Below are 21460 nucleotides of genomic sequence, written 5' to 3' on the forward strand. Positions count from 1 at the left end.
GTTGCATTGGTTTTTATCTCCTTCTCTCTCTACCTTCTTCTGCCTCGTCTCTACACACACACAGTACAATATACTGTGAAATACACACATACAAGTACATAAAAACACAACAACAACAACACAATATTCTTCATATGGTCCAAAAGAATTGTTCTTTTCAAACTAAGTGAGAGAACCAATGATGTGGTAGAAATCATAAAAGATGACTGTAACGTTCCTCTAGATTCAGGATGTCATTGTTTAATGGAGCCTGTCCATCTATTGTTCCTACAGGTTTATTAATATCAGATCATTACAGAGACTTCATGGGTTTCTACTGTTTCTGCAGGTCTTCTGTTTGGTGTGTTATTAGTGGAGAAGTCTCCTCCTTGGTTTCAGAGCTGCGTATCGATCGTTCCTCTGTAAACAACCGACGCCTTGCTGAGTGCAGCGACAGCAGCAGCTACCTTTACAGTACCTGAGACCTGAGACGTCGTGAGGAATAATACACATGTTTGTTCCTCTTCCTGCTTTCTATCAACAACCACCGTCTGCTTCTTCACCGTCCATTAATGTGGAGATGTTTGTAAGCAGACAGCAGCTTCATATACCCAGTATAGAGCTGATACACTGCCCTTTATATACAGATATCTATCTATATATAGATATCTATATATATAGATATCTATATATAAAGGATGGAAGCCTCAGCATTGTAAGGGGCTTTGCTGAAGGTGCATGCAGAGTCACGCACAAACTGCAAAGAGGGAGGAGCTGAGGGTGAAGAAGAGGGAAGAGAGACAGCAGACTTGTAAGATGAAGGGGGGGGGGGGGACAGAGATACAGATCTACTGAACGTAGAAGAGTCATTCACTGTTTATTTCTGCACTAAATTGTGCATTTCTACGAGAGCTTTTTGGTATTTAATGTGTGATTTATTGTGTGTATGAGAGGCATTTGGTAACAATAGTTACAAGATGTATAAAAGTCATAATGGAGTCGTTCCCATCAGAACGACTTCATACAACAGCACTAACTACAGATAAGGAGCAGAAACCTGGAGACGACCACTGACAAGAAATCAATGCATGGATCCACCGATCAATACGCAGCAGGTGTGAGCTGCTTGGCTGCATAACGGAGCTAACGGCTAACGTTAGCATTAGTTCAGTAAAAATGAATGATGTGTTCAAATGTAATCTTGTAGTTTTTGGTGAATAAATACAGCTGTTTGAAGGAGGCGCTTTCACTGCAACATGAAATATAGAATAGATTAATTGAATGTTTCTGTCGATGAAGTCTCGAGGTTTTGATGAGAGCATATTCATTGGATGTTTTGTGCATTAAATTATTATAATAACCGTAAAACCAGATCAAGAGCTTTGAAGCTGTTTTAAACGTCAACAGTTCTGTTTTTACACAGAAAAGATTTGAAGTCAGAGAAAGAGATGCTGTAAATGAAACTATTTTGGGCTGAAATAATCTTAAACTGAGACGATTAGTCAATTAGTTGATCAAGAGAAGATGAATTAGAGATTATTTTGTATCATTTTTTGAAGCATAAATGTGAAACATTTGCTTTTTTTCCAGCTTCTCAATGCTGCTTTACGTTGTCATGTGATAGTTCATCAACATGTTCATGATTTATTTGGGACAAAACAGGATATTTGGAAACATCAGAGATGTTCACTTACAAAACGATGAATCCAGGAAACAATCAGCAGATTCATTAATCGTGACAATAATCACGGTGGCAGTATGCAGAGTACACACATGTATACTGAAGTACACAGACGTTGTCTCTGCTGTGGATGAACTGAATATGAATCCATAATAATGTCTTTAGTGAATGAAGTGCTCATCATGAACATTTAAATCACATACTGACTGTGTTTTCTTCATTACAGCTCATTTATTTTCCTGTTTCAGAGGTGAAATACGTGCTCGTCACAGCGACCGTCTGTTCCGGTAAACGGGTCACGTGATACGCTGACGGTGATGTCATCGCCCCGAGAGGCTGACCGATCATTATGTCATTAAGTTATGCATATGAGAGTGAGGGGGGGGGGGGGGGGGGGGGGGGGGGGGGGCGCCTTTAAGTCAATAAAGAGGGCGGTGAGCGGTGAACTCTCTGAGGACCAGACGGTCACTTGTTAACCCTCTGCATGCTGCTTAGCAACTGATAATTCATGCTCTGGGGCGGACGATGATAACATGAGTCAATGGAGCTCAGCCAAGTGAAGCCCACTCATGAGTGTTAGTCATGATTCAGGCTGCTGCATTACTTCATGAAGAAAATAACGATTCTAATCAAGAACAAAACGATCTGAATTCACACAAAATCATCTTCTATTTTCATTATTCTCTTCTGTTCATTGTGCACTTCCAAAAACGCAAGTGACACTCAATACTGTGCCTAAACCAAGAGGCAACCTCTGCAGAGTGAAGCCAAAGCTTCAAGTGTTAAAGCTGCATTCTCTCTAGTGTCCAGCAGGGGGCGACTCCTCTGGTTGTATAGAAGTCTAGTCTAAAATGACTCTACTTCTCTCTTGATTTATTCCCTCAGTAAACATTGTAAACATGAGTTTATGGTCTCAATCTCTAGTTTACAGTCTTCTTCAAGACAGCATGATGTTCATTTAGTACATTATGCTCCATTTAGAGTCAAACAGACCATAAAGAGGGGATGATTTAGGGGCGGGGCTACACAGTGATTGACAGGTCTCTACCAGAGACGTCTACGGCGTCTCTACGTCACTCCTCCTCAGTCCAGATGTGGTCACTTCCTGTTCACTGGTTGCAAAAAGCCAAGATAGTGACGGACAAAATGGCGAACTGGAGGCTTCTAAGCTTCAGTCCACAAACGACCACGTCCACTTCTTCTCGTCAGTCTGTGGTCGATCTCCATAGAGCTCTATGTTACAACGACCAACTGAACAGCAGAAGTAAACATGTTTACAGCCTGGTTCAATGAAAAGTTTTGGTCTCTTTAGCTAATTCATGACAACTGAACTCACCCGTTTAAAGTATATGAAGGCTCAGATTTCGTCATATTTGAGGGTGTGGCCCGGTGACGTCACAGAGAATACATCCATAACTATACAGTGACCGGCCTGAGAGCAGACTCAACTGTGTTTGAAATGAATGCTAAGTGTGACGTAAACTTGAGTATGATTCCTCTTACAAGTAGACGTTTAGAATAAGGTTTTAAGAGTAAAACATTGACTGAGCTCTATTCATGTTATTGCTGGTTGTTGTGCTGGGTTCCTGAGATATGTTGAAAGGTATTTTGGTCTGTGTTGATCTGTTGTAGGCAGCGAGTATTGGGCAGGAGGTTAAACTCAGTGTCTATTTAAAAAACCAGCCCAACTTCTCATGTTTCAGTTGGATGCACACAAGTGGTCCGCTGACAGAAAGTCGTTCGAGCTCCGGCATTAATTACTTGTTACTCCCTTAAACTCCGGGTCGTCCCGACAACAACAACAGGAAACCGGGTTATGGATCGACACCATTAATTCAGAGCTCAGAGAGAGAAAAGAGAGAGAGAGAGAGCGAGAGAGAGAGAGAGAGAGATGATGATGATGATGACTGGAGGAAAAGATGAAGTGATGAAGAGGTGAGAGGAAGCATAACAATATGGAGGCTATGCTGCATTCAAGTCTATTTTGATTCATGTATAAATGAGTTGACAACTTGGGCTGAGCGTTAAGTTTCCGTATGTATTTTAGTATTGATTGTAAGAATCATGAGTCATGTTTACTTCCTTTAGAAGGAAGTCTGCACTTCATAATAAGTGTTATTCTAAGTTCTGGCACTTGTTTATTGTTTCTAGTCTATTTATTGTATATTTTTCATTTAGTCTATTTTGGTTTTGTATAAATGAAGAAGCTTCTAGACGCTACAGTCTGAACATTGATCATAACTTCCGTGTCAGTGGATGCTCCTGTTTCCTCACTTCCTCTAACGTGTTCGTGAATGCATCGTTAGCATGCCGCGACCTCTGACCTTCTCTGCCTCCTGCTGCTGCCGTCTCTTCTCCCCGGCAGCCGCCCGGCGCTGCTGCTCCTTCCTCTTCTGCACCTCCATCTTCCTCCCTCGCTCCTCGGCGCAGCGATCCAGCTGCTGCTGCGCGCGGCGGTCTTTATCCCGCAGCACCTCCAGCATCTCTGAGCACACGGGAGGAGGTACGTTAGTCGAGTATTTTGTCTTCTTCAGGGAGATTTTATACACTCAATTTCAGAGAGCCGGGTTGACCTAAAGTTATCCCACAAAACTGAAATAATAAAGGTTTTAAAAAGTAGATGTTTGACACAGAAACCCCCTCTAGTGAGGGTTTTAAGATGAAGTGTTAAATGTATGGAGAAATGGACCCAGACAGCAATAACGACATTCTCAGGACCCGGAAAGCATCTGGAACATCTGCTTTTCAGGATTTGGTGACTTAAACGAAAAGTTGCTGCATATGAAAGAATGTCAGAAATATTGTCTTAGTTGGATGAGGGTTGATTGCTCTTATAAGGACACATGAGTCAGGGTTAGGAAGTTTGTCATGTTTTACTTATTTTCAGCTATTCATTCATCATCTCTCTCTCTCTTCCCTTCTTTCCTTGTTGACCTTCTACTGTTATTCATCCAATAAAGGCATAACAAAGTCCCTAAAAAACACTTCATCCTTCAGTTTATCAAACATTCAACACATACAGAAACACTTCATCCTTCAGTTTATCAAACATTCAACACATACAGAAACACTTCATCCTTCAGTTTATCAAACATGCAACACATACAGAAACACTTCATCCTTCAGTTTATCACAAACATTCAACACATACAGAAACACTTCATCCTTCAGTTTATCACAAACATTCAACACATACAGAAACACTTCATCCTTCAGTTTATCAAACATTCAACACATACAGAAACACTTCATCCTTCAGTTTATCAAACATTCAACACATACAGAAACACTTCATCCTTCAGTTTATCACAAACATTCAACACATACAGAAACACTTCATCCTTCAGTTTATCAAACATTCAACACATACAGAAACACTTCATCCTTCAGTTTATCAAACATTCAACACATACAGACACACTTAATCCTTCAGTTTATCACAAACATTCAACACATACAGAAACACTTCATCCTTCAGTTTATCACAAACATTCAACACATACAGAAACACTTCATCCTTCAGTTTATCAAACATTCAACACATACAGAAACACTTCATCCTTCAGTTTATCAAACATTCAACACATACAGAAACACTTCATCCTTCAGTTTATCAAACATTCAACACATACAGAAACACTTCATCCTTCAGTTTATCACAAACATTCAACACATACAGAAACACTTCATCCTTCAGTTTATCACAAACATTCAACACATACAGAAACACTTCATCCTTCAGTTTATCAAACATTCAACACATACAGAAACACTTCATCCTTCAGTTTATCACAAACATTCAACACACAGAAAAACTTCATCCTTCAGTTTATCACACATTCAACACATACAGAAACACTTCGTCCTTCAGTTTATCAAACATTCAACACATACAGAAACACTTCATCCTTCAGTTTATCAAACATTCAACACATACAGAAACACTTCATCCTTCAGTTTATCAAACATTCAACACATACAGAAACACTTCATCCTTCAGTTTATCAAACATTCAACACATACAGAAACACTTCATCCTTCAGTTTATCACAAACATTCAACACATACAGAAAAACTTCATCCTTCAGTTTATCACACATTCAACACATACAGAAACACTTCGTCCTTCAGTTTATCAAACATTCAACACATACAGAAACACTTCATCCTTCAGTTTATCAAACATTCAACACATACAGAAACACTTCATCCTTCAGTTTATCAAACATTCAACACATACAGAAACACTTCATCCTTCAGTTTATCAAACATTCAACACATACAGAAACACTTCATCCTTCAGTTTATCACAAACATTCAACACATACAGAAACACTTCATCCTTCAGTTTATCAAACATTCAACACATACAGAAACACTTCATCCTTCAGTTTATCAAACATTCAACACATACAGAAACACTTCATCCTTCAGTTTATCAAACATTCAACACATACAGAAACACTTCATCCTTCAGTTTATCAAACATTCAACACATACAGAAACACTTCATCCTTCAGCTTATTACAAACATTCAACACATACAGAAACACTTCATCCTTCAGTTTATCACAAACATTCAACACATACAGAAACACTTCATCCTTCAGTTTATCAAACATTCAACACATACAGAAACACTTCATCCTTCAGTTTATCAAACATTCAACACATACAGAAACACTTCATCCTTCAGTTTATCACAAACATTCAACACATACAGAAACACTTCATCCTTCAGTTTATCACAAACATTCAACACATACAGAAACACTTCATCCTTCAGTTTATCAAACATTCAACACATACAGAAACACTTCATCCTTCAGTTTATCAAACATTCAACACATACAGAAACACTTCATCCTTCAGTTTATCACAAACATTCAACACATACAGAAACACTTCATCCTTCAGTTTATCACAAACATTCAACACATACAGAAACACTTCATCCTTCAGTTTATCAAACATTCAACACATACAGAAACACTTCATCCTTCAGTTTATCAAACATTCAACACATACAGAAACACTTCATCCTTCAGTTTATCAAACATTCAACACATACAGAAACACTTCATCCTTCAGTTTATCACAAACATTCAACACATACAGAAAAACTTCATCCTTCAGTTTATCACACATTCAACACATACAGAAACACTTCGTCCTTCAGTTTATCAAACATTCAACACATACAGAAACACTTCATCCTTCAGTTTATCAAACATTCAACACATACAGAAACACTTCATCCTTCAGTTTATCAAACATTCAACACATACAGAAACACTTCATCCTTCAGTTTATCACAAACATTCAACACATACAGAAACACTTCATCCTTCAGTTTATCAAACATTCAACACATACAGAAACACTTCATCCTTCAGTTTATCACAAACATTCAACACATACAGAAACACTTCATCCTTCAGTTTATCAAACATTCAACACATACAGAAACACTTCATCCTTCAGTTTATCAAACATTCAACACATACAGAAACACTTCATCCTTCAGTTTATCAAACATTCAACACATACAGAAACACTTCATCCTTCAGTTTATCACAAACATTCAACACATACAGAAACACTTCATCCTTCAGTTTATCACAAACATTCAACACATACAGAAACACTTCATCCTTCAGTTTATCACAAACATTCAACACATACAGAAACACTTCATCCTTCAGTTTATCAAACATTCAACACATACAGAAACACTTCATCCTTCAGTGTACCTCTGAGATGTAGTACAGTAAAAAGTACAATATGTACCTTTGAGATGTAGTACAGTATAAAGTACAATATGTACCTCTGAGATGTAGAGGAAAGATGTACACGATGGAAATACTCAAGTAAAGTACCTCAAATGTTTTATTAAGTACTTCAGTTAATGTACTGTGTACTGACAGAATAATTAGAGGGCGGAGCCAGATGTGACTCAAACTTGATGAAGACAATGGCAGCACATTTAAAGGGAGTAACGTAATGAGGTGTTTTACCTGGAGGGCTGCTGTGATTGGTTGGTGACCGAGCAGGAGACGCATTCCTACTGGTCATCAGCGGAGCAGGGGGAGGGGCCAGCGCTGTGTAATTTTGGGGAGAAAACAGTCAGACATGATTCATGTTTTTATACTTCTTAAGGCAGCCATGAACGCATCTGTGCGCGCACACACACACACACACACACACACACACACACACACACACACACACACACACACACACACACACATATTAGATATGCAAATGCATGCAAATCTGAAGTCCCAAGTGCTTCATCTTCACTCAGAAATTACATCATCACATGCAAAAGATAAATCAGCTGATTGAAGGCTGTGTCAGTAGAGGAATGTGACATAAGAAGCTGCTGCATGAATTAAAGAAGAAGAAGGCACTAAATGACAACATATCATGTTAATAACAGAGGATGCACTACAAGACCAAGACTGTATATTACAAAATGTACTCACCAGACCATTATATTTATTTAAATATTATTCAGAAAGGCTACTATAAACTGTATTGAATGCAGCAATGATTTATATAATATGTAAAGGCTTCATATGCACACAGTGTGAATGACGTACTGCAGTAACAATGACAGATCAATACACATATGTATTAAAAAAACAGGATGCTCGATGCTTTCCCATTTTAGAGGTGACATTATTATTTTAAATGCAAAGTATAAACCATAGGATGACATAACGTTGCTTCATTTTAATCTATATTAGTTCAGTGTTATCAGGAAGTCATCTGGTTAAAAACTAGGTGTGTGCATCTGCAGTACAAGTACATTAAAACACCCATTCTGTGCACATTTAATGGGACATAAGCTAACAAAAGGTATCTCTTCCTCACCTGTCATCTCGGCGCAGCTCGGGGCCACTTCGGTCATTTCAGACGCCGAGGATTGTGTTCATCAGACGGACCGGACACGAGCCAGAGAGCCGTTAGAAAGAAGAGCCGCACAGGAGAGCTCCGGTGCTCCGCAGTGACTCAGGGAAAAAGGACGGAGGACAATATGATGCTAGGAGAGAGGAGAGAGGAGAGAGGAGACGGGGGGGGGGGGGGGTGGAGGACCGTATGCCTTCACAGCTAGCTTAAAGGATGAGGTAGCTGTGGTTTAAAAAACAAGTATAACTGACAATCAATGGCGGAGAAGAAGAAGAAACAGTTGGGGTCTACTTTTTCCCTACCTTAAAAAAATACCGTTTGACATAAAAAATATAAAACTATTATTAATATGGGGATGTAAATGTTTCTCTTGCCCCCCCCCCCCCCCCCCCAAAAAAAATGAATAATTTCATCATGGAGAATACATTTAAATTAATGTGGGATTATGTTTCGTCGCGGTCCCGTAAATGTTGTCTGTCTACAAACAAACCTGTGAACCGCTTCACACACAGTTGGCTAATTTACATATTAATGCGCCAAAAAAAATAAAGAAAAAAAATGTACCAGTCACGCCCGTTATGCGTCGCCTAGCAACCAGCTGTTCAAGAACGTGTATCTGGGCGGAAGAAGCCGACAAAGAATTATTATTATATTATTATTAATATTATTATATATAGTTTCATTATTATTATTATATACAGTTTTATTATTATTATTAAATGGTTTTTTATTATTATATTATACAGTTTTATTATTATTATTATATACAGTTTTATAATTTTATATTATAGTTGTATTATTATATTATACAGTTTTATTATTATTTTTATTATATACAGTTTAATTATTTTGTATTATACAGTTTTATTATTATTATATTATACAGTTTTATTATTACTATATTATACAGTTTTATTATTATTATTATATACCGTTTTATTATTATTGTTTTCCATGTATATCACAATCTTAAAATGGGGCATTTCAGATAAACAGAATGTCAAAGAAATAATAATTAAAAAAATGTAATATTCATATGAATTATGTTTTATTATAAAGGTTATCACTGTTTTTCAACGCCTCTCTCTCACGTGCCTTGATTAGGCGCCGCCCCTTTGGATCGTGACGGAGCGCACGTGCCAGGCACAAGCGAACCCCCCCAGCGACTGAGTTACGTCATATTTAAAAAGCAAACTGAGGCTCAGGCTGCTGTTGACGTGCAATATGGGACACACACACACACACACACACACACACACACACACACACACACACACACACACACAATTGATGGCCAAGTCTGATGGAAGCTCTAAAAATAACTACACAAAGTATTTATTAATATTACATTATTACATTATACCATGAAAACTATCATGAACACATACTGTTTGTATCTTTTGATTTATTGTTTAAAAAAACTACAAACAAAACCTGCAAAAAATGATACTGCATGGAAGTATTCAGGTCCTTTACTGATGTACAAGTACCAATACCACTCTGTAAAAATACTCTACTAGTAAAATAGCTGCACTGAAAATATCCTTAAATAAAAGAATACAAGTATCATCAGGAACATGCATTAGTGTTTAATAGTTCTAGATTTTACTACTTTATCTGAGTCTGTAGATTTCTCTTAAATTCACCAAATGTTATATTAGATAACGCCTCATTTGCATATTTAAACATAACATTTCAGAAGATTTGTAATACAAAAAAAGAATTATCTTAATTAAGTTTCATGTTGATATCTATTAAAGGGTGTCTCTCTTAAATATAAAAATATATAAATATGTAAATATATATATATATCAAATTCATATATAAATATAGATATATAAAAATTTTACAAAATATGTAAAATATATATATAGATATCTATAAATACATAAATATAAAAACAAAATAAATGTCTATATATATATATATATATATGTATATCCATAAAAATATATATAAATATAAAAACAGACATGACAGACAACAACGGACTTCAGGACAGACATCAGGACGGACACATTGTGCTCCTCTCGGCCTCTGAAGGTTGAGGTCTCATCTTTAGCTCAATGTCTCCACCTTCAGTCCGGCGCAGGAAGTTCAGTGCAGCGCTCCTAAAAACCACCACGCCAGCTCAGTGGAGTTAAGATCTTTATTGGAAACCCAGCCTTTCTAAACATCATAGTACATCTGTTGTTTCTTCTATTATTTCAGAGTTACAGCGACGGGCGCAGGGGCCCCATGTGGTCTAGAGCGGTGGTTCCCAAACTGAGGTGCAAGGGCCCCATCAGGGAACATGAGGGGACCAGAGAAGTGAGGAGGAAAAATAAACTGTATATCTGGGATGTTCTAGAGGTTCAGAGTGAGCTGAGGTGGTTACCGGTGTGTGTCGAGAGAGGGGGAGGGGAGGTTTGGGAACCGCTGGTCTAGAGAGCAAAAGAGTTCATAAACAAACACAGAAAACACACAAAAGGGAAACGATAGAATACATTTGATTCTTCTTAAATGTCAGGGGGAAGAGGGGTCGCCTTCAGGGGTCCATCCCCCAAAAGAGCAGTTAGTGGAATATGCCGTTCAGAAAAATAAAAACACACAGAGCCACACGAGAGTCTGCATAACGAACAGCTACAAGGATACAGAGAAAAAATAACAATGGTTTATATGTTTATTGACGAACCCAGAGATTCTGTACTTGTTGCTTTAATTCCACAACAGTGTGAAATCAATATAAATACATTGTTTTAAAAAAAGGTGAGGAGATGTGCGCGGCCACGGTGTCGCTGTGAGCCGCCTCTCAACACAACGGGCGTCTTTAATAACACAGAAGAAGAATGAACGAGATTCAAATTTGACATTTTTGTTGTTGTTAGAAGCAAAAAAAAAAATTAAAATACAAAAAATAAAGGTGAAAATCTAGCAACGCGTGCAGATATTCACCCTGAAGATGATGCTGGTGATCAGCCCACTGTTGATCCAACACAAACTGTAGTTCTAAAGCAGCATCTCACTTTGTATTCAACAATAAACTCAAAGGTTCTGGTGTCGTTTCTTTCCTCTCCTGAACTTCTCAAAGAACAACAGAGACGTCTACAGATGTCAGACCGGAATAGATTCAAACGCTGTATTAACTGGATTGGATTGGCATAGGCTGATCTTAATTAAAAAAATGGTGGTCGGTGTGGAGTATCGGCTCAAAACATTCCAGTGGGAGCGTCTCTTAGTAAAATCCCACGTTCCCCTCCAGCAGCAGCTCTTTAGATCTGGAGAACAGAGAACAGAGAACAGGATCATCTTAACTTCCGCTGTGACGCCGTTGTGTTCTGGTCAGAGACCGTTACGCACAACGAGCTTCTTTACGCTTTTAAATCACTTCAGTCGTTGATTCAGTTCATCTGCTGCCATTCACGCTTTTAATCACACGTCATGTTTGTTTGAGGCGCTAACAGCTAACAGCTAACGGAGGTTCTGTTACGGTACGGTGCCTTCAGGCTCCATACTGTAAAAATAGGTTAAGTCATCATGATGTGTTCAAATGTAATCCTGTAAAATGTAGTTTTTGGTGAGAAACAGTAGTTTGAAGGAATTTAAAATAGATATTAGAGATGAATTATGAGCCGTTTAAACAGGTTATAATACTTGTATTATTTTCATTAATACTCGTGAATTGAGTGTTTTTTTTATGCGTATAGATGACGTTTAGAGTTTGATGCTGTGAATCATTTTTGGGACGTTGGTTCTGAAGCCTTTTAAACATCAGTAAGTATCTAAGTAATGGAATATTAAATGAGGTTCAGATTACTTGCTGACTCGTTCTTTTGTCAGATATTACTGATTTAAATCAAAGTTGGGGTCAAAGTTCAAAGAGTTCAGACCACATTTAGTTTTTCAGAACTTCTTTGAAAAGAAAAGCTCATTTTTATAAAAACTACAGAGAATAAACACCCATGAAATAAAAAGGTGCTTACATCATCAATGTCTTCATCATCATCGCCAATGTCATCAAACTGGATGTCTTCATCGTCTCCGGGCCCGAAGGTGTCTGTCTCGTTGATTTTGGCTGCGAGAAGGAAGACGGAGGAGGAGACGTTAGAAAAGGAAACACTATGTACACACTATGTACACACATACTATATACACACACACACTATATATATAGTACACAATGTTTCCACTACACAGTGAGGATCTCTGCTGTTTAAAAGTCAGACACTTCACAGGTTTCACTTTCCTTTACGGGTTAATTATGGAAGCAGCAGTCTGGTGAGCAAGCTTCAGACACACTGTACCTCGGTTTCCTCTATAAATATAAGTACTATAAATACAAGTACTATAAGTACTGCGTTTGACTCACCGTGCTCGGGCAGCTCTCCGTACGCCTTCAAGCTGCGAGCCTCGTCTGCGTTGTACTTGAGGATGACGTCGGCTTTGTTGTCCTGAAACAAGAGGACGAGTCTCAGAGGTCAGGTGACGTTTGTTGTTGTTTTAGTGATCAAAATGAGCAAAGAAGAGATTTAAATGACGTAGTTCACCAAAACCATGTTACTGGTGAAAGATTGGGGTAAAATGATATTTAAATGTAGAGGTGTTATTAAAATGATAACCCGTAAAATATATATATATATATATATATATATATATATATATATATATATATATATATATATATATATATATATATAATAATAATAATAATATAGATAATATATAGAGTTAAACTACAAAGTGAAGCCTAAATAATAAGAGCTGAACAGAACGACAGGAAAGATCCTGGATGTTTAAAATAAACAGTTCATGAAAAAGAGGGATTTTTACTGAATTCTTAATTCAGAGTTACAATAAAGACGGGATGAAGAATTCTACTAGAGAAGAAAACAGACGGTTTGTACACTACTTATCCCACAGTGCATTGTGGGATACTTTTGAGGCCGCTGTACATTCAGAACAGCGCTACAAAATGGTGACCTCACTACACGGTGAGGGATCTGGAAGACGACGAGGCCATTAAGTTCTGGACACTTCTTCTCATTTCAGAGCTCAGAAACCCGTAAAGAAAGATGGCCGCTACAGAAACGCTGCTGCTTATTCAAGACAACGCGTCTGACCAACACACACACACCTGGTAATCTCTCAGCCCCACCAGGATGATGTCCGACGTGTTAATCCAAACCTACGGGGGGGGGGGAACAAAACAGAGTGTGTCACACACACACACACACACACACACACACACACACACACACACACACACACACACACACACACACACACACACACACACACACACACACACACACGGTCCATTGAGAACACGCCGACTCAGCGGTACATCAGGAGCTCTTCCTGTGTTCTGGTCGGAGGAGAGACGGTCGGGGTGTTCCTACCTTTTTCCGGAGTTTTCCTCTGATGTGGCAAAGCCGCTTGGTTCCGTCGAAGCACATGGCCTCCAGACGCCCGTTACCCAGCATCTTAATCACCTGAGCGTACTCTGGAGAGGAGAGAGGAGGCGAGGGTTAATCCAAGGAGAGAGGAGACGTTTCCGTTTCACAGGACATCATGAGGAGGTCCTTACAGATTCAAATAGACTTCAAAAAAGCTTTCGTGGCATTGAATCACGCCGTGAGGTATTTAAAGAAGAGCAGCACCGCCCTCCTCCACTAACCAGGTACCTGTGACACCTGCTCCATGAGGACGACATGGAACGTTTGAACATTGTTACAGGACTGTTGGGGCTAATGGGGCAAAGCTTCAGCGTCTGTGACTCTGGAAATATGATTTGATAGAAAAGTGAAGAATGAAGGGTCTACTGTTGTATTTGTACAAATGTACTACGGTATTACTACAACAGTGACGGAGAGAGAAAGAGAAGCAAGAAAAAAAGAGTTCACTTTAAATAAAACACACATTTAGTCACATGACTGAGCTGAGTGATTGACAGACTGCCCATCTCTTAGTGGTTGTAGTTAGAGCACAGCTGGACTTCTTGAAGCTTTGTTGTCTTATTATCTGCTCTGGCTTTTCTAATTGTTTGTACACAGGCATGGTAGTAATAATGATAATAATAATAGTCCAAATATATGTAAAATTGCATATTTTTAATTGAAATATTGTCACAAGAAATTAGAATATCTCCCACAAAGCTAGAGAAACAGGCACACGACACCAGCTCACTGAAACTAACTAAATTACACACGTTATGAAATTTTGTTCCAAATAATGCCTGAAATGTTTACCTCATTATAATACATGTAAATACACCTGAGATGACGCTAACATTTGCAGACAATAGATGTATTTTCTCAGAGGATTCAGTGGTTATTAATATATTCATAACTATCTACAGGATTATGATTTATTGTTAATCTTGTTTGCTACAACCTGCTGAATTTACCTCCAACAGGAAGTGAACAATAACATCTTTGATCATGATATAACCAGAACATATCGGAGATATTTGCTTGCTTTGATTTATTTGCTTTAAATTGATCTTTAAATTAATGAATTATCAGAGATATTGCCAACTATGAGTGTTAAAACTGTATTGACATGTGAAGATTTCTCTGCTTTTCACTCGTGTAAACTACTTTTCAGAACGATTTGATGAAGTAACAACAAAGAGTCACTTCAGTCACTCCCTCCCTCCTGACCCCAGATCACCTGAAACCAGAACCAGAACTCACCCTGTCCGTCCTCTTTGAACACCAGCTCTCTCTTCTCAGACTCATTCTCGTTCTTTCCACGTCGCCGATTCTTTCCTCCCTTTCCTGTAGACACAGACAGGAGCTCATCAGCTGATGTCAACTCACTCACTGAGTTAACGGCGTTCATCGGTTCAGCTTACTTCTCACAGTTTTAACACACTTCCTCCACAGATAAACAGTAAGTACTTAAACACAACATTCAGTTAAACTCCAACGACAGCAGTGGTTCAATGTAGACGATGATATTTACTCAAGTACTGTAACTAACCACACATGTATATATCCATCTATAGAAATACTATCAAGAACAGGAGCTAACGTGTAAGTTACCTGCTAGTTTGCTAATCAAAGTGACATTTCTAGAGACGTTCCGTCCAAATTAGCTCTTCAAAATGATTTTAATAACCAGGTACAAACCATATGTTATCAGAGATTAATTTAAGAGAAATCAGAAGTCCCAGCTGTCACGAGCCACATCCAGGGTGGGGTTTAAACAGCAACTATCTTAGCTAGCTGTGTCAGATAGTAGCAACTAGCTAGTTAGCCGCGTCAGCTAGTTAGCTGTGTCAGCTAGTAACGGTATTAAACTGGCATGTATGTTAGCTAGCTGCTAGCCTAGCAGGCATAAAGTGTTTAAAAACATGAACTAGCCTAAACTGACTTCATTATTATCTCAACAGAATTCACATCTAGTGAGTAAGTTACACGTAGGCACATCTGACGGCTGAGTAAAATACTTTTAATTCGTGTTAATAAAAGATAAATTAAAAAAAATTTAAAAACCCGAGATGCTAACTAGCGTTAGCTTGTCGGTGTCACGTTTTCACTGCGTGTGTCTTAGCGGCGGACTCGACAGACAATTAAACAACACTAAAAACCCACGTGTTCCTCCGTCTCTTACCTTTATTTTTGGGCATATTCTTTCACGCCTCGGTCACGTTAATCCCGGTCGGTAGAAACGACTCACGGTTAAACAATAACTGTACAACAGTCAGATCTAAACTGACTGGACGGTACGAGAAACTAGCTGGTCACCGTTTGATACGCTCCGCCGGTTTGCGCATGCGCCTGCCGAGGCATTCTTCTTCTTCTTCTTCTTCTTCTTCTTCTTCTTCTTCTTCGGTTGGCATCCATCTTATTGGTGCATTACCGCCACCGTCTGCTCCGGAGTGTGGCTCAGACAATAGACTTACATCTGTACCTCAAAAATAAAATAAAATAAAATAAAATGAAATGAAATGAAATGAAATAATCTATATTATTATTAATGATGCATTTATGTGTTCATCACTTTAATATTGCAGTTGGTAAAAGTGGAGTTAACTGTAATTATTTTATATTCTGCCGGGTAGTTTAACCTATAATATTAAATCAGAATTTATTAGTTAATTCATATGTTGTTTTGGTCATCTAGATCTGTAAAAAGTACTCTTTTTAAGTAGTTGAGTTGCAGTAGAAAGTAGCTTAAAAGGTAAAATACTCAGGTAAAGTACAAGTACCTCAAAAACTCAATACAATATTTGTATTTATTTCATTTAATAAACTATAAGTGCTAGACATCCTGATTCATACTTCAGGCCAGTTGGTGGAGGTGCCAACCGCCAATAAACCTCAAAAGAAGAAGAAGAAGAAGAAGAAGAAGAAGAAGAAGAAGAAGAAGAAGAAGAAGAAGAAGAAGAAGAAGAAGAAGAAGAAGAAGAAGAACTCCCAGAGTGAGTGCAGCGCTGTACTCCTCCGCGCCACCAGGGGGCGGAAGTCGCTCCGGTTCGCTGTTTGTCTGTTTATTTCCCCCAGAAAGAAAACAGACATTTTGGGGTTAGCTGAGGCACTGGTCGAGACCTCCTCCTTCTGCTAAACTAGAGCTAAACTATCCTCTCGTTCACAACATCTGCACGTGCGTTTCAACTCTCTGTCGTTACCGATAAATAGCTATACAGTTAAAGAATAGTTATTTCCGGCGGGAAACTCGTGGTCACACGTTAGCCACCTGGTTGCTAAGTGCTAAGCTAGCTGCAGTGTTGTTTGTAGCTCACCAGCTTCAACGAGGTTTGGCTGCGATGGCTGACTTCAGCAGCTGGGTGGTGAGTTTGTTTATTTATTTAAAACATTAAAGTAAGTGTTGTCTACTTCTCTCTGGACTGAAAACATGAAGTTATATGTTTTAACAGAAGGGTTTAACACAGTAGTAGAGGTGAGAGGTAACTAACTGTGTACTTAAGTACACATTTGAGGTTTACGCAGATTTCTTTTTTTAATTTGGTCTTTAAAATGTGAGGAAAAGATGCTCATCACAAACCATTGTGGACGTCTTCACGTGCTAATTAATCAATCATCAAACTAGTTTCCGATTAAAGCAGAACTGGGCCATATAAAGGAAATTAAACATCACAATAATTTGGATTAAATACTGATACTGCAGTAATAATATATAATAATATAAGTAATGTTGACGATTGGTGCTTTCACAAAATATTGACACGTTGAGATTTCTGATAAATAATCAAAGTAAAGTGAATATGATGCAACGTCGTCACTTCAAACCAGGAACGGACAACATCAGTCTATATCACGACATCGATGACTTGTTCGTCGTTGATCTGCTGTCGGGACTCATTAACGCGTTCTTCTCTCGTTCAGCCGTCGGCCGACAGCCCGGCGGGCGGAGTCGTGTCTGCAGGGAAAGCGGCGTCGTCCTCCGTCGTGTCGGGAAGCTGGGGCGCCGCCGGGATGGACCAGATAACCGTGGTGAGGATCGACGACACGCACATCGCCGAGGAGCGGTCGGTGAAAGCGGCGGCGGCGTGCTACGAGGTGGAGTACTCGATGCCCTCAGAGGAGGAGGAGGAGGAAGAGGAGGAGGACGGCGTTTACGTCATCGAGTATTCAAATCCCGAAGAGGAGGGCGAGAGCTACCAGTTCACGATGTCCGTGGACCGGTCGCTCCCGCCCAAGAAGCCGGCGCTCAAACATCCCGCCGTGAGCGAGAACGCGACGGCTCCTCCTCCTCCTCTTCTTCCTCCTCTTCTTCCTCTTCTTCCTCCTCCTCCTGCCAAACTGTCCCAGAGGCCGAGGCAGAAGAGGAAGCCGACGGTGGAGGAGGAGGCGAGGAGGAAGAAGCAGCAGCAGTTCGTGAGCAACAAGTGCGTGCTGGAGCTCGGCGAGGACTACCGGGACGCCATGGGGATGAGCTCGGACAGAGGGCAGCTGGTGTGCACGCTGTGCCCGCCGCCCGGCCGCTCCTTCAAGAGGGCCTCCGGTCTGGCCGTCCACCTGAAACACATGCACCTCCTGGAGGGGAACAAGAAGTTCTTCTGCCCGTCCTGTCAGCAGCCGGTCCGCACGCAGATCGAGCTGGACGCCCACACCAAGAGGCACGCCAACCAGAGCGCCGTGTTCTCCTGCCTCCTCTGCCCGGAGCCGACGGGGTACCGAGGGTCCCGGCTGGGTCTGAGGAGGCACCTGGAGCGGGAGCACCCGGGCGTCGTCCCGCGCTGCCACGTCTGCAACAAGGGCTTCACCTCGCTGGTGTCCTACCTGGCCGACCAGTTCCGGCACGTCGGCGTGTCGCCCTACTTCTGCGCCCGCTGTCAGATCTACGAGATGACGGAGAGGGGGCTGAGCGTGCACATCAGGAACCACGACAAGAAGACCAAGCAGCAGCAGCAGCAGCAGCAGGAGGAGGAGGAGGCGGAGTCGAGAGGAAACCTCCCGCAGACGTTTGGAGGCTCCGCCAACGCCGACAACTCGGCCACAGACGACTCCGACTTCTGACGCGCTTTGCTTTCAGCTCAGCGAACCGTCTGACAGTCATGCATCTTCAGCTGCTCTGAACTGAACTCTGATCTCTAGATTGATCTCTAGTAGTCTGTAACTTGTACAGTTTGTTTGATTCTGCTACAGTTCTGTTAACGGTGGTCTCGGTTCTTCTTCACAACCCGGGTCTTTAGAGGAAGAGTTTGATGTTTTCAGATCAACACCACTCTGATAATGACTTAATTATGCTGCTGTTGATGTTTTCAAATGTTTCTTTTCCCTGACCAGCAGTTGAGAACCCAAAGATACTCAGTCTGTAACAAGCAGCTGGATCCAGATGTTTCGGGTGAAATGCTCTAATGTAAATTATGACCCAGGTTGTAAAAGAAGTGGGTGTTAACGCTGTATTTGTTCTTCTTCGTTGGTGTCTGAGTCGACGCATGTGTGTGTAAATATTCAGTATTACTCAGTCAGCAGAGAGTAACTCATCCTGCAGCTGCTCCTCCAAACACTTTATTCTGAAGTACTTCCTGTCCACGGCCGTCCTGACTGAACACGTTTATGTTAATATGATCTCCGTATGAATATTAAGGATTATCAGCCTCCATTAAGTGCTTCAATGTGGTGGTGGGAAAACAAAAATGGACGCCAAAGTAGCCCATATTTAAAGGGCGACGGCAGTATTTTAAAAAGTTTGAATGAGTTTTATTTTTAACGTTTTTAAAGCATTATGTGAACGAACGTGGAACTCCATCACCGTGAACACAGTTAGCTTAATGATGTGGTGCGTTCAGGTGCTCCTGGGGAAACTCTGGGTTTTTATTTTTAAAGCAGCGGAACTCATAACTTCATGCAGTCAGATTTGAGACGGTTGAGATACTTTGTTCCTCTTAGTCCTCAGTCTTCCCTGCAGGGACACAAAGACAACTCAGAATGACAGAATAATCATTGTGAGGATTTAAATGTCTCAAAAAACATCAACGTTTATGATTTGTAGTAAATCGGATCTGAAATAAAATGCATCGTGATCCAGATGATTGTATCTGTTCTTCACCTCTTTTCCTTCTGGAGGATGTTGAAACTGTTGTGGAGCTTTCGATCGGATCACACGGTCTTCTTCGGCAGATCGACAAACTCCGCCCACTGAAGAAGATCATGTGACGTGATGGAAAGCTCCAGAACGTCAAATCCCAAAATCTGATCTGATGTAAAATGTTAACTCAGAAATTATTTAGAGGTTTGATGAAATAATTTAGATCAACAGGAAAATAACCTACATTTAAAATATATTTAAATGTTTAAAAGATCATTTAAGTAGTTTATGAAGTACAAATACCAAAAGTTTGAAGATATCACTTTGGATTGAAATTGATCTTAAAGGCTAAAATAAAAATATAATAAAAACCCCAAAAAAAAAAATTAAATATTAAATAACTGAAATAATGTCGATCCAGATTAGTTCAAAGTGAGACTCAAATTATTCACAATTTCATAGATTTTTCTTTCTCAGATTGTTTCGTTTGAAGGTGAACGTTTCCAGTATTTCAGTATTTCCCACGAAAAACACAAATCAGACCAAAAAAGTGTAAATAAAACGTGTCTTTCTTCTCCCTGTCGTCACCTGACCCTCAGATTTACATTTGGACCCCATGAGGGGCCCCAACCCACAGATTTGGAACCATTGAGGTTTATATTAACATTTAAATATTAAAATATGGAAACGTGGTTTGAATCCCATCGATGATAAAAAAAATACTGAAAGTTGGTTTTGATGGAATTCAAACTTTCGTTTTTTCACTCTGAGATAATAAAACTCTTTATTAAATATAGATCATAAAACAAAGAAAAGAAACATTAAAATAAACTACGTTTGGAACAGAAACACGGAGATGAATTGCGTTTTTTCTAAAAGAATGAAAATATTGTTATGAAATATTTGTAACGTGTATTTAGTTTCTTTGTTCTTTGTTGTAGAGATTTAATTTTGCAACATTATCCTTAAATCTTTTTCTGACATTAAAAAGGGAAATACCACAGATTTATGTTTGTATTGTGTTGTTTTACTCACCAGTATTCAGGATTAATATATATATGAATATATATATATATATATATATATATGAATATATATATATTAATATGAATATATATATATATATTAACACATTAAAAATCAATCATAATTCAGCATACTTTTACTTTTGGTACTTTAAGTATATTTTGAAGCTAATACTTTCTACTTTTACTAGTTAAAAGACTGAGTATTTCTACACTGGCTTTTACTTCAGTAAAATATCTTAATAAAGTACTTCTGTTTTTATTAAAACACCACTTTATATTCATTTGAGGTGAAGTTTTGTGCAAGAAAACGACAATAAAAACTTAATTTATTTCCTCCAAAACTGGAGGAAATGCATCTTTCCGTGACCCTTTAAAA

General features: G+C 39.3%; 3 protein-coding genes across 6 annotated transcripts in view; 1 reads left to right on the plus strand and 2 right to left on the minus strand.

Moving 5' to 3' along the window:
• map7d2b (MAP7 domain containing 2b) overlaps positions 1-8809 on the minus strand; it is a 20205-nt gene extending 11396 nt beyond the window's left edge. For 2 of the 4 annotated variants that reach the window (XM_068710276.1, XM_068710274.1), the window contains exons 1-3: positions 8540-8806; positions 7678-7761; positions 3985-4145 (exon numbers count right to left, since the gene is read on the minus strand). In XM_068710276.1, coding sequence (XP_068566377.1) covers positions 3985-4145; positions 7678-7761; positions 8540-8576 — 282 coding nt within the window. In that variant the 5' untranslated portion in view covers positions 8577-8806. Of the gene's footprint in view, positions 1-3984; positions 4146-7677; positions 7762-8539 lie in introns of all 4 variants that reach the window. The other 2 variants (XM_068710275.1, XM_068710273.1) reach the window with 2 other exon arrangements.
• A 1901-nt stretch (positions 8810-10710) lies between these two features.
• eif1axb (eukaryotic translation initiation factor 1A X-linked b) lies at positions 10711-16335 on the minus strand. Its single transcript, XM_068710277.1, has 7 exons — positions 16172-16335; positions 15250-15333; positions 13954-14057; positions 13689-13739; positions 12924-13005; positions 12538-12629; positions 10711-11832 (listed from the first exon to the last, which is right to left on the minus strand). The coding sequence occupies exons 1-7, from the start codon at positions 16185-16187 to the stop codon at positions 11827-11829; spliced, it is 435 nt and encodes a 144-aa protein (XP_068566378.1). The 5' UTR covers positions 16188-16335; the 3' UTR covers positions 10711-11826.
• Positions 16336-17035: 700 nt separating this feature from the next.
• si:dkey-226l10.6 (zinc finger protein 358) lies at positions 17036-21059 on the plus strand. Its single transcript, XM_068710278.1, has 2 exons — positions 17036-17351; positions 17908-21059. Exons 1-2 carry the CDS (start codon positions 17328-17330, stop codon positions 19039-19041), a joined length of 1158 nt encoding a protein of 385 aa, XP_068566379.1. The 5' UTR covers positions 17036-17327; the 3' UTR covers positions 19042-21059.
• Positions 21060-21460: the final 401 nt, after the last annotated feature.

Source organism: Cebidichthys violaceus, unplaced genomic scaffold (assembly GCF_023349555.1).
Source record: "Cebidichthys violaceus isolate CVI_PGR_0920_01 unplaced genomic scaffold, fCebVio1.0.p SCAF_15, whole genome shotgun sequence".
NCBI lineage: Eukaryota > Metazoa > Chordata > Actinopteri > Perciformes > Stichaeidae > Cebidichthys > Cebidichthys violaceus.